The sequence below is a fragment of the Lithobates pipiens genome, unplaced genomic scaffold (assembly GCF_037356315.1).
Source record: "Lithobates pipiens isolate NorthernLeopardFrog02 unplaced genomic scaffold, aLitPip1_a1.2 Scaffold_13, whole genome shotgun sequence".
Taxonomy (NCBI): domain Eukaryota; kingdom Metazoa; phylum Chordata; class Amphibia; order Anura; family Ranidae; genus Lithobates; species Lithobates pipiens.
This window is the reverse complement of record NW_027507718.1, coordinates 283,560,781-283,574,561: the sequence shown is the minus strand read 5'-3', so window position 1 is coordinate 283,574,561 and position 13,781 is coordinate 283,560,781. Positions and strand designations below refer to the sequence as shown.

Genomic DNA, 13,781 nt, shown 5'->3' with positions numbered 1-13,781 from the left:
TAAGAAAGGATTGCTGAGGTACCAACCATGAGACTCCTGGACTTTGGCTGTGACTGAACTGTGATCTGTAAAATTATTTAAAATTATTATTTGACCAAAGTGTCAATAGGGCAGCCTATGTTTACATCCTATAAGTGCTAATGTGTCCTGTCTGTGTTGCTGGTCTTTATTTGTGAATTTAACAATTCCACTCCCTTCCAGCTCTCTCCTCTGTGATATTGTGCAAATCAACCTTTGCAGCATTATCCATGGTTGTCATAATGATTTACAGTTGTACTTGTTATCAGAGACTGATAATTTAGGAGATCTAAATATTCAATAAAAAAGTATATATTTTGCTAATGAAATCAGAGGTGTTGCAGATAAAGTCATGAGTATTGTGTGTGATTTTTTTTTACAGGGTAAAGATGGGGAACCAGGTCTAGATGTAAGTTATTAAAAATACAGGAGCGTAAGTGAGGCATGAATGTCTGCATGTTTTATGTGCATACAATGAAACATTTCATTTTCATGTTTATACTGTATTGTCATATTTTATTTTTGCCATTTCAGTGTTTCCAAACAGCTAAAAAACGAATTTTAGATACTGTATATAATAAACATTATGATAGAGGCCCCTTAATCGAATTAAAGACTTTAACTAAACATTTTTAGTGTCAACTTACTATTTTCTTCTATAGCTAAGCTTGGAGTAGGTAACACTGCTTTACTTTACATAATACTAAACCTCCATATCATGACAGGAAGTGCACTGATTTTTAATATGCCTTTGTTTGGAAAGCTTGCATGCTTTACTTGCTGGTGAAGAAATATATCACAATATCAATATCACAGAACACATTTTAACACATTTTCGGCTGGTAGGATTTATCAAAATAGTTCACGTACAGCCGGACTACTTATATAGTCACAACATTCAAAATGTAAGGCCCTGTAAGCCCAATTCTTTCTCCCATCCTACTTTATTGAATTTGGCAGCAGAAATCATTATTAAGGCTTAAAGAAAATGTGTCAGTAAAATTAAACCTAGCCCCATGCTGTAAGTGGGGGTAAATCTCACCAGTCGGGACACAGGCAACAGTAAAACACATAGATTCTAACCCTTTCCCTCTCTATACAAAACTTTTATAACAATTGGGTGGGGCTCCATAGATCATACGATTTCCTTTCCTGTAACCATGGGTTGATGGGGGAATCCCTCTCCTGGGGCATTTGTGTTCTCCCAATGGGGGGAGGGCATGGGAGCTGTCCCTAATGGGGGAACACAGGAGAACATGGTTGTAACCGTCATGCTGTTTGTACCCAAGTTGATCAATGGATTGACTTGGGGAGAATCAGCCTGTCCATATATGGTTCAAATCTCACCCAATTCTTGCTGAACCAGCAAAGATTTGTACCGTCTATGGCCGGCTTTATTGTGACAATGAGTAACAACCTGCAACGTGTGCAAGCAGCTTATCATAAGCTGGCCATGCATGAGTCATTTTATTTCATTCATATATTTTCACAGCAAGGAGATTTTCCTGCTGTCAGAATACAATGATCAGCACTGCCAGCAATAGCCAGCGGCGTTGATCGAGAGAAAGTTGTGTTCAACCAGCCTGCCATACTTGGATTGAAATTCAGCCGGTCATTCACAATCATAGGCTAATGTGGCATTTTCTGAATAGTGATTGCTGCAGTTAAATGAGTAACAAAAAGGTAAACAAAAAGGCCAATACCACCTATACTATTGATAAATCTGTCTCTAGCCCTTTATACATTAAACAATGGAAAGGGAAGTATTGCCCATAATAATCATATTTCATCTTCTAATGCAAGTTTAAAAGTAGAGTCAAGCATCCAATTGGCTGTTATCGCAAACACCTTAAAGCGTAACTCCAGGTATGATCTTAATTGCATACTTAAATTAGTCTAGCTTGAACCAACATAAGTTTTCATATCTCATACCTGGGGGACCACTGTGGGAGCTGGAAATCTCTGTAGTATTCGGCACTCTTACAGTGATCACCACAATCTTCCAGGTCCTATGGTGAGCAACTGCCCCACTGCACACTTGCAACAAAGTGAAGCTTGCTCGACACCACTGCCATTCACAGTATGCCTTTTTTCAATGAATACAAAGTATTCTCTGATTGGGCAATGTGGAGATGAGGTGTGGTGAGGTCACAATCTCCACCTCATTCAATCAGAAAATGCCTTGTATGCACTGAAAAAAAATGTAATAATAGCAATAATGAACTGTTGTCAGTATGAAATGGGGCAGCCTCTCAGCACTCAAGACCCAGAAGATAACATTGATCCCTGTAGTAGCTCAGACTACTACAGTGTTTGTCAGCTTCCACAATAGCCCCTTGAGTATGAGATATGCATATTTACACTGTGCAAAGTTTGACCAATGTAACTATGAAATTAACATCATAACCAGCGTTAAGCTTTAATTCCAAATTTCCCACCTGACTTCCACCATAAGGAATTCTTTCTTAATAAAAATAAAAATAAAATGATTCTCAACAAGTATTACTTTCAATGATGCTGTTACCACTGTAATGGGTGCTTAATTTTTAGCAAAGACTTTTCTCAATTTTACTGACTTGGCTCTAAGCTCCCTCTTATGCATCCATTGAACTCAGTCAGACAAGATCATTTTGTATATTGTTTCAGGGTTTTCCAGGTCCTCGAGGAGACAAAGGTGACCCAGGAGAAAGGGGAGAAAAGGTGACTGAAGTGTTCAGTGAATGTTAACATGGCAAGCCTATCCCAGGATCTTTCTGACCCTATCAACAACTACATAAATCCAGTCTTATTCCTGTGTGCCAAGAGCTATTGATTGCATGGACTTTAAGCAGTGCACATTGACCTTTCCAATAAATCTAGCTGGGATGGTCAGTACAAAACTGCTTAGTCATTTATATTTACTGGCAAAGCTGCTGGGATAAATAATACCTGGTATCAGATATCATCACTTTCCAAAGAACAAAACATTTTTATGACGATGTTCATAAACTTGAGTCCTGTGCAAAGTGCAGAGACTGTCAATTGCACAAATAACAGTGTACCTATTTAAAAGAAAAATGGTAAATACAAAGAAAGCAAACTTTTTACACTGTCCTGGTAACAGTAAAATTTAATCTGGTTCTCTAGGTTTCTGAAAACTCTCATCTCTGTTTCCTGCATTGCCTCATTATATAAGCCTACAAGCAAAAAAATAAAACTGAACATAAACAGATAGAGAATAGCGATAGATAGATAGATAGATAGATAGATAGATAGATAGATAGATAGATAGATACATAGATACATAGATACATAGATACATAGATACATAGATACATAGATACATAGAATAAAGTACTATTCTTATGGTATTCTCTGTATGTACCTAACAAGGACAAATCTTGCTCATAATGAAAAATTCTGTTGCAAATTAATGGGGACTTGTTTGGTAACTATGGATGAGATTTGGGTTTGCGGCCATGTAGAGGTTGTACTGGAACTTTGCATGATCGCTGTTCACCGAATGGGCAAACTAAATTACAAGTTCACCTGCCCAACTAACCTCTGGTTGCTTTAGCCAGAAGTCATTCATCTAATGATGGTATTACTACCTCCTTGGTTGCAAACAAGGACACTGTACAGGACAGCCACCTTGGTTCTAGCAAAACGATGATATAATTTATTTATTTTTGTATTGTCACAGTGTTGTGTATTTATTTACCTTGCATTTTTTTATGGCTGAGTAATTAGGATACATAGTACTTGTTCATGTTGGGGGCTATATATCTGGGGACACGCAGCCCAGTAAGGTTCAGGGTGGGGGTTCACTCTATCTGTCCCTTTCCTGGCCAGCCAGCCTGTCAGCTAAGCTGCATGCTTGAATAAGGATCTAAGGGGACCTTACACTTTTTTTAGTTTTTTTTTTACATCATGGGGTAACCCATTGAATCCATAGCAGACCCTCATTTAAGAAACAGGTCAGGTACTGTATGGATTTTTAGGGGAAACTCTGCTTATTTTTTATTACATTTTCCAGGGGTTCCCTTTACAGTTCATACCAGATCCCCATATAGGATAGGGGTTCAATATAGATTTTTTAAGGAAATCCCTGGACGCCTTGTTTACAAACAAAACGGAGCAGCTGGTAAATGTCATTTAGTGAGAATTTTTTTTTTGTTGTTGTAAATGTTACTCTTGCTTTAGTACATTTTACAGCATTTTTAAGTGCAGGTTTAATGCATCGACCAAGCATGTTTTTTAAGGAAATTGTGTATTTTTCATGTTGATCTTTAAGCTTTTTCAACAGAGCTTTTCCTAGATGAACTGTATTTTTTTTAATATTATTTTGTTGCATTGGTACATGTCTCTCATGGCAATACCAGGGTACCTATGCCCTTTTCCCCCAAAAGCTTGAAAATTGGCCTAGAAAAAGACTCCCATAGGCTTCTATTAGGTTTGCACATTTTTTCACTTGTTTAATTCGCTCACCCCTAGTGGTAATGTGACATTTTGATGATTCTCACCTGGATTGTTGAATATGAATCAAAATGTGGCTCTTTATGGGCACCCGTAGGTGTCAGAAAATTTATAAACTATTATCAATGCAACTTTGGCTGATTGTATAGGTGCATGTCTACTTATTTCTATTTCACATTTGTTTCCTAAAGTTCCTATATTATACATAATTATGCAGTGATTACCATAGACACCTGTATGAATTACATGTAAAGTGTTTTCTAATTAGTACAACTGCATTAGAAATAAATAAATAAATAAATGGTGGCACCATGAGGAGAAGGATACTATCGATTATTCAGCAAAGATGTTGTTGGCACACAGGAAAGATATGGTTCAGATTAACTATCCTATAATGCAATCAGTATCTAACATTACTACCTTATAAAATGGGTACTCTATCTTGTTTCAAGTGCTGTTTTTCCTGTTTCATTCTTTTATTGCTTTTGTTTTGCATTACTTTATCACAAATCACCTTCATTTAACATTGTATGATCAACAATGTCCAACTGTCTTGTGACACCTTGCTTTCCAGTGGAGCATTCCCTTCTCCTCCTTATACCAATGTACTCTCCTGCAACTTTACCTCCTTGCCTCTTTTTACCTTAAGACTTTCCCTAGACCAACCTAACTGGTTTATTTTGGAGATAACTGTGCATTTACAGCATTGGATATAATTTATAATATCCTTTTGCTCATTTGGCACAGTGGTCTCAGAGTAATCTTCCAAATTCTTTCCTTGACTACTGTCCATTGTTTTACTAATATTGTGGCTTCCTCCTCCCTGCCTTCCGTTTTTAATAGATAATCATAATTTCTGCTTTTCATATATTTTACAGCCTATTGATGGGTATGAAGGACATTTACCTATATGATTATATTTGTTGCTTAACACAAGAAATATTTATTGTATTAATAGTAATAGTATTTGGATCCAGCACTGACAAAAGCTAAAAAAAAATACAATTAGTTTTTTACTTAAAGGGTATCTAAACACTAAAACAAACACATTGCCTCCTTCTAGTTCTTTGTGTGGTGGGTAGCAAATATTGTAATGCCCTGTACACACGGTCGGACATTCCGATGACAAAATCCATCAGATTTTTTCCGACGGATTTTGGCCCAAACTTGTCTTGCATGGTCGGAGAAAGTTGTCGGAAAATCTGATCATTCAGAACAAGGTGACGTAAACCACATACGACGGGACTATAAAGAGGCCAGTAGCCAATAGCTTTTGTCACATAATTTATTCTGAGCACACAAGGCACTTTAGGCATCGGAATTGCCTACATACGATCGGAATTTAAACAATTGGATTTTGTTGTCGGAAAATTTTAGATCCAGCTCTCAAACTTTGTGTGTCGGAAATTCCGATGGAAAAAGTCTGATGGAGCCCATACACAATCGGATTTTCCGACAACACGATCCAATTGCACATTTTCTATCGGAAAGTCAGACCGTGAGTACAGGGCATATCTGTGGTGGATGCGTGTGTTTTCCTTTTTTAGGTTTTTAATCCTTTATTTCACCTAGTAAAATGGCAGTAACATGCCTACAGGACCTGTAGTCTTCAGAACAATGTAAATAATAACAATCAGCAAAGGCGAAGACCACACATAAAAAGTTAAGCTGGCCATATACTTTTAGAATTTTGACCAAGGAACTGGCCAGAATTTCAACAGTGGGTATCCTGGCTGGCTTGACAAATGTCTGCTACTCAATAAAGTTTGTTGAAGCAGCCAGACCAAAAATAATTAGCTTAGCTGAGCCTGCAGCCAATGAGCTGCAGGCACTGTTCTGACAGTCAATACTAGCATTTGTCAGAAAGCATCAGTCTGGCAGGGAGGACTTATACAGGATTCACCCATCCATAGATGTGGGCATTTTTTAGATTTCTTTTGTTTAGCTTGCATCATGAACAAAATAAATCTATTAGTGTATGGCCAGCTTAATCAGCTGACAAGATTTTTGGCATGATCGACCTGTATTTTTTTGCACTTCTCAAACAGATATAACAAAACAAATACAAATGTATAGTTAATAGCCCAAAAGGAAGCAAGTATTAGGTGTTTAATGTTAGGGTTTCCATACTTTAATGACTGCACTGTAGCTGCAACTTCAAGTGAATCCAGTTGTCTGTTAATAAGAATAGTATGAACTGTCCTTTTTACTAAATGTATAAGGACAAATCATGTGGTTCATATTATTGAACACTTATATAAAGCAGATCCAGCCACTGTGTGGTCATGATGCTGCATAAATATTATTATTATACAGGATTTATATAGCGTCAACAGTTTACGCAGCACTTTAAAACATGAGGGCAGACAGTATAGTTATAACACATTCTGTTCAATACAGAAGGAATAGCAGGGCAGGGCAGAGCAGGGCAAGCTAATGGAGCTTAACACGCATACACAAATCAGCTGACATTTTACTGCAGGTAACCAGTTTAATTTCAGCCATCACTGTTCTGACAAACTCTAAAGCAGTAGTAAAAATGTGGTTTTATTAGCTGCTATAGGTACTTGTGTATTACTCTTGCTCAAGTCCAGAATAAGTACTATGGTGCAGGCAGCCTTTGTGCATTATTGATCACAGCCATGATGTAATTTCTAACAATATGTATTCTGCACATATGATTGAGAATACATTAACCAACAATGATAATTTCAAGGTGAAATTCTTTTCCCCAAACAGTTTCCTCATATCGTTAGTATAAAACTATCATAAAATGTTCACAGTAAATGATATGGATGTTATCATTGTAGCACCGCCTTGGTAAATGTTCCTTCAAACCTTTCGTTTGCTGAAATTTTTATTCAATACGTTTGCTTTTTTTTTGTAAACCATTGTATCCACAGGGGGAAAAGGGAAAGAAGGGCAAAAAAGGGCCTAAAGGGGAGAAAGGAGAACAGGGTGCTCCTGGATTAGATGCACCTTGCCCGTTGGTATGTCTCATAAAACCAATTCATCATGCCATGATTTATAATGCATTTGGGAAAGAGCAAATGTCTAGAAGCCTTCTTGCCTGGCATTACTTTTGATCTGGATGTTTAAAAAATTATATTTGCCAAAGCTTAATTTTTCATGCAGGTGGCATTTAATTTAATTAAACGATACAATTTAGCAACTTTTAAACTCCTATTATGAAAATCAGCAGCCATTGTATCAATATTAGGAAATTTCTCAGAGAGGTGATCAGTCTTTGTTGACTTGGTAGGTTCTATGCTCATTATTACAAGAGGCGCTTAGATGCTTGCTCAATCCCTTTCTTTTTCTTCCTTTTTTTTAGTTTTCTACAGGAGAGTTAACTGAAAAAGAATAATTATTTTCAGTAACATTGCAAGTTAATCTTTACAAACAGGGTTTCCGTGGATTAAAGGGGGAAAAAGGGGAACCAGGTCAACCTGGCCTGGATGGGCTGGATGCCCCTTGCCAATTGGTACAGTATTTCTCTTTCCTATCCTCCCTGCATGCGAGTCCTTGTCTTGGTAACAAATGCAAAGGCCACTTCCAGAACGTTTGCATTGGAAAGAATCTGCATGTTTCTGCATGAATGACGTGCATTCTACTAAGTGATTAGTGCTACATTTCCAATCCCACGTTTAGCATCTAATGGAAACACTTACACTGTCTGTCCTTCCACTCTGTTTTTCCTCAGAACTTTTTTGCGAGTATACACTGGCAAATTTGCCCACACCGTCACACATAACCCTGCAGTAAAAAATTGCTTACCTTATTAGCTTGTGACAACCTTTATCCAAAGGCAAGTAGGTAATCTCTGTAGCGACATAATAGCCTGCAGCCCAGTCCCTTCTATAGATACCCATTAAAACGGCTTAGCCTCCCTGTGAAACTTACTTGACCTTCCCTGTAGTTTTTTCCACAGCTTCCTCTCCTCAACTCAGCATGAATCTAAAATCCTGCCCATACTAAAATCATACTAGAAATCCCTTTCCTTGTACCAATATGGCAAACATGGTCATTTTTTTTTTCATTAAGCTGCTTAAAAATCACTGAAGTCATCAATATGTAAATAGATACTCAAACATACTTAGGTAGATCAAGTCAACTGTTGAATTATGTTAGCATAACTACATATTTTTATAATGTTTTGCTGGGGAAAAATGAAGCATGCATACTGCACATCTGTTTTATTTGTCGTTCTTGTACATATGGCATTTACATCTGGAGAATGCATACGTTGGTATTATTTTAAAACATTTGCATTGATGGTGTGCTTATCTGCTTGGCTAACGATAGTGAGCAAGTAAGTGTAGCGGCTAAATAATCATAGAACCTAATATTTACATAGAGAAGCTCTCGGAGCATACTCCAGGTAGAAATGGCTGTTCATGTCTAGCCATCAGTTCATAAAAAAAATCAGCTAGGTTTCTTTCAGAAGAGAGATCGCTTTGTATGATGGCAGGCTTTGAGCATGCATGGGATAAGCAGTTTTGCATATTACAGTATGTGATATTTGCCCTATAAGCTGACTTTGGATATATATATATATATATATATATATATATATATATATATATATATATATATATATATATAATAGTTCCACACTCCAGTGCTCTTTTTTAAACTATTTCAGGCTGAATTCACAATTATGGGTGTATGTTGATGTGTGTTAGTAACACACTTTGTATATGTATTTTAGGGGTCATTCCATTCATTTGTAATTATACCCCAATTCTGTAAAACAACCCACGTGACCCTACAATTTACCACAATGCATAGATGGAAGTAAACATCAGTCGTGGTACAATGTATTGGCCAAAAATGGGTCAGGTACTAGCTTTGGATTGTTGATCGTCATTAAGGGTCTATGGAAAATAAAAAGGCAGATGCACTGTGCGCTAAAATGCATTGCAATGTGTGTTAAAACACCCACACATAGGTTACCTTGACTAGCAGGTCTGTGCTATTTCTTTGATGTGTTTTTCCAATAGGGAGCTAAAAGCATCAGGTAAAGCGTTATCTTTAGCTACCATAAAACGGGTATTTACAGTATTCATCTGCAAACCTGTGAATTCCTTTAAGGAATGGAGTAGAGACAGGCAAAGTTTCTGCTATAGTATGCACTGAAACGTAGGTGTCCAAATCTGATGCAACCTAGCAGTGTGTAAAGAAGAGCAGAACTGCTTTTCCAATACCTGCCAAGTCATTCCATTCTCTTTAGGGGAAAGAATCGTGAAACACTTAAAACGACGCAGCAATTTGTAAATGTTAAGCAAAGCTGTCACTGTAAAAAACGTCTCCTACTGCCTATGTTGCTAAACGTTGCTTCAAGCAAGAGGAATAGCCGAGTGAACTTTCTTCTTAACTCGACACTTCCAGGAGTGTTGATGTCTTGCGTATACAAGACATAGTAGTGACTAGGAGGTCGTGGGAGAAATCTGAATAATGTATCACCTAGTAGTGTTTTTTTTCTCATCACTGACTTCAGCCAACCATTCTTCTTAATTGGAGTGGGGTTCAACAGCATGGGCAGCAAAAGGGGTAAACATTTATCCTTTTTTTACAGGAACAAAGTTTATTTGCATTTACAAACTTGCTGACAGCATTGATTTAATATGCATTTCTAAAGGCCCTATTTATTTCACGTCTATTGATGTGTCATTCTACACAGGCAGAGTGATATGGGAAGTTATTGAGATAAAGAGCTTCAAATGAAACAAACTCCATAGGAATGATAATACATGAGTAGCTATGTACCTGTTTATATGTCTAAAGGTAACGCATCCGTATGGATTTGGGTCAACAGCATGAAATAAAGCATATCTGCAACAAAATCCCAATTTTGTGTTACTGGAAACAAGCTAGCAAAAAGCATTGCTAATTAGTCTGCCTGTGGCTCATCTCCATCTATACAGGGTACCTGTACTCCTGCTGGGAACTGATTTGTCATTTTCAGCAAAGGAAACAATGAGCTACGGAGAAAAGAGAGCTATTTCCAACTATACATAACCTAATATTATGTTAATATAAATGATAAGTGCACATTCAGAAAAAGTGTTCTCATTCTTTTTGCCCCCCACCTAAAATACCATAAGTTACACTGCCACGTATACATACTTATCTCCATCCCAGCGCAATGTTTGAATCCTGCTGTGAAATTTTCTTTGTCTATAAATGTATAGGGATATACTGTAAATGTGCCGCCAGCTCAAAGAATATTTTACTGGCGGTCATCAATATTGTGGCAGAATGTAGCTTACCAATGAAGGAAAGTATGCACCTGGGGTGAAGGAGAGTGGGTAGTGTAGGCCAGTGTTTCTCAACTCTAGTCCTCAAGGCGCCCCATCAGGTCATGTTTTCAGGATTTCCCTCAGATGAAAGGCCCGTGTTACTACGGCAGTAAAACTGATCAAATCACCTGTGCAAAGTAATAGAAAGCCTGAAAGCATGAACTGTTGGGGCGCCTTGAGGACTGGAGTTGAGAAACACTGGTGTAGGCAAATAGGATAAGAGCACTCATTCTTTAAAGATATTTTTTAGAGTTTGACCAGAATATTCCTAAATGTAGCTCAGTTGGTTTTAAATTGTTGTATTCCTAAAAGTTTTTTTTGTTATCTTGCTATCTTAACACTTGCCTTTGTTGAATGTAGCCATTACCATTCTCTCTGAATGTACAACTGAAGCTACTCTCAATGTGTTTCAGTCTGACCATTACAGTCAAATAGTGACTGCCATATAAAGAACTAAAATTTGAGTGTAGTGCACACTAAAATGGCAATGCTTTCACCTACTCTTTTGAACATTGCACAAAATTAGGGAAGTTTTATAATGTTTAGAGTTTTTATTAGTGCAGTTATTCAACTGTAGTAAAAAAATCAACATATACCCAATCACCACTCAGTAAATTGGTCTACAAATGTCATGTGTGAATCATTCTTTTTGTTTCAAATGTATTTTTACATTTGATCCTTATCCATAAGAGTCATCTATTGCAACCGTACAATGCATGCTATATACCGTACATAGATATATAACATTCATGTTAATGTCTCATTGAAACAGGGACCAGATGGGCTTCCAATGCCTGGCTGTTGGCAAAAGGTGAGTACAAACTAACGCACCATAAAAGCTGACTGTTTGCAACATTTATTTGTTTTTTATATACTGCATGTATTTAAAAATGAATGTTACAATTGAAAAACACTGAGCATTTTTAAAGAATAACTTCTCATTACTTATGAAGCACGTATGTTTATTTTTTTATTTTTATTTTTTAATGAGGAGATATCACTAAATACAACCAAAAAAGTGTTACTTTTTTTTGTTTTTCTGACCAAGGAACATGTGTTCCAATATATTTGGTCCTGAGTCCCAACTCCTGACCTGGGCAGGAGTTGAAAAACAGAAAAACATATTGTATATAGTGGCTATTTCATCTGCAAAGGGAATTGTATTTCTTTTCATACGATCCTGAAATGCAATTTCTGTCAGACATTATAGCAAACTGGTCAACTGACTTTTTTCTGCTGACTGTAAGCACTAAAATGAGGTCAGAACCCTGCTCCCATCCTGTGGCTGGACCCTGAAAGAGCAATAGCAGCTATTTCTTCTACTCCCTCTGCATATTTTTTGATACATGTGCATGCAGCATACCTGGCCCAGAATTCTGATCCTTCCTGTCCCAGTCATAATTAGCACTGTTATGCCGTGTACACATGATCGGAAATTCGGCCAGCAAAAGACTGATGAAAGATTTTGGTCAGAAAATGCGATTGTGTGTATGCTCCATCGGACTTTTGCTGGCCGAATTTTGCCAGCAAAAGATTGAGAGCATGTTCTCAATTTTTCCGTCAGAAAAATTTCCTATCCGAAAATGCGTTTGTGTGTATGCAAAAACGTATGCATGCTCAGATTCAACTACGAGACGGAAGCTATTGTCTACTGGCTATTGAACTTCCTTTTTCTAGTCCCGTTGTACGTGTTGTATGTCACCGCATTCTTGATGGTTGGAATTTGTTGTGACCTTGTGTATGCAAGACAGCTTGAGCGAAGTCCCATCGGAATTCCATTGGGAAAACCATCAGAGCTTTTTCCGACCAAAATTCTGATCTTGTGTACATGGTATTAAGTGATATATTTCAATTATGTACTGCATAGTTTTTTTTTTTACCATGTTAACAAATATTTTAAAAGATTTCTGTTTCATAGTTTACAGCTTTTTAAAGTATGTCATTATTAAAAAATATGGGAAATGGAAGAATAATTTTGCTACCTAGAAAGAGCAGACATACTTTCTAATAAACACAAAGGGTTGGCATTTATATTTACTTTATATGGAGGGAGAGGGATGTATGGTCTACTTGTTATTTCCTCAGATGACCCTAACTTTTATTTGCAGATTAGGAACTACTTAGTTAGGCTGGACAAAGGAGAAGTAAGGATCACATAACAGAGCATTTTCTGCACCTGGTACTGGAAACTGGAGAGAAAGACATTGTAAACAATGCAATGGCTTAGTGGTTAGCACTCCTGCCTTACAGCCCTAGGATCCATGGTTTGAATCCCAACCAGGATACCTGCATAGAATTTTTACATTTCCCCTGTGCTTGTGTGGGTTTTCTCTGGTTTCCTTTCAAACTCCTTTTGGCTCTCTTCTAAATTGGTCCTAGTATGTGTATGTATGCATGTGAGGTAGGGACCTTAAATTGTAAACTGATGTGAACGTACAATACGTAAAGCATTGTGTAAATTGTCTGTACTATATTAATACCTAAAATAAATACTGTTTCTGACAATTAAAGTGTTATCATATTTTATGAATACTGTAGAAAAAAAATGCTCAGTGGACTTCTTTTATGCTCTAACAGCATGTAAAATCTTTATAAAGTTTGCTTAAAGTGATTGTAAAGGCTCTTTTTTTTTTTTAAATAATAAACATGTCATACTTACCGCCTCTGTGCAGTTGGTTTTGCACAGAGCAGCCCCGGATCCTCCTCTTCCTGGGTCCCTCTTTGCTGTTCCTTGCCCCCCTCCTATCGAGTGCCCCCTTAGCCAGCAGCTCTCTATGGGGCACCCGAGCCGAGTCAGAACTCCATGTATCCATTCAGACATGGAACCTTGACCTGGCCCCGCCCCTTTCTCCCCTGATTGGCTGACTGACTTTGATTGACATCCGTAGGAGCAAATGGCGCCACTGCTGTGTATCAGCCAATCAGGAGAAGTGTCCTGGACGGCTTAGACGTTTGTGGACATCACTGACGAGAGATTGGGCTCAGGTAAGTAATTAGGGGGTTCTA

General features: G+C 37.5%; 1 protein-coding gene across 1 annotated transcript in view; it reads left to right on the top strand.

The window, feature by feature from the left end:
* The window catches only part of COL25A1 (collagen type XXV alpha 1 chain), a 586,562-nt gene extending 573,277 nt beyond the window's left edge, over positions 1-13,285 (top strand). Inside the window, exons 33-37 of the mRNA XM_077476703.1 lie at positions 401-427; positions 2,665-2,718; positions 7,880-7,957; positions 11,548-11,586; positions 12,884-13,285. Of these exons, the coding sequence (XP_077332829.1) occupies positions 401-427; positions 2,665-2,718; positions 7,880-7,957; positions 11,548-11,586; positions 12,884-12,934 (249 nt within the window). The 3' untranslated portion in view covers positions 12,935-13,285. The remainder of the gene's footprint in view (positions 1-400; positions 428-2,664; positions 2,719-7,879; positions 7,958-11,547; positions 11,587-12,883) is intronic.
* Positions 13,286-13,781: the final 496 nt, after the last annotated feature.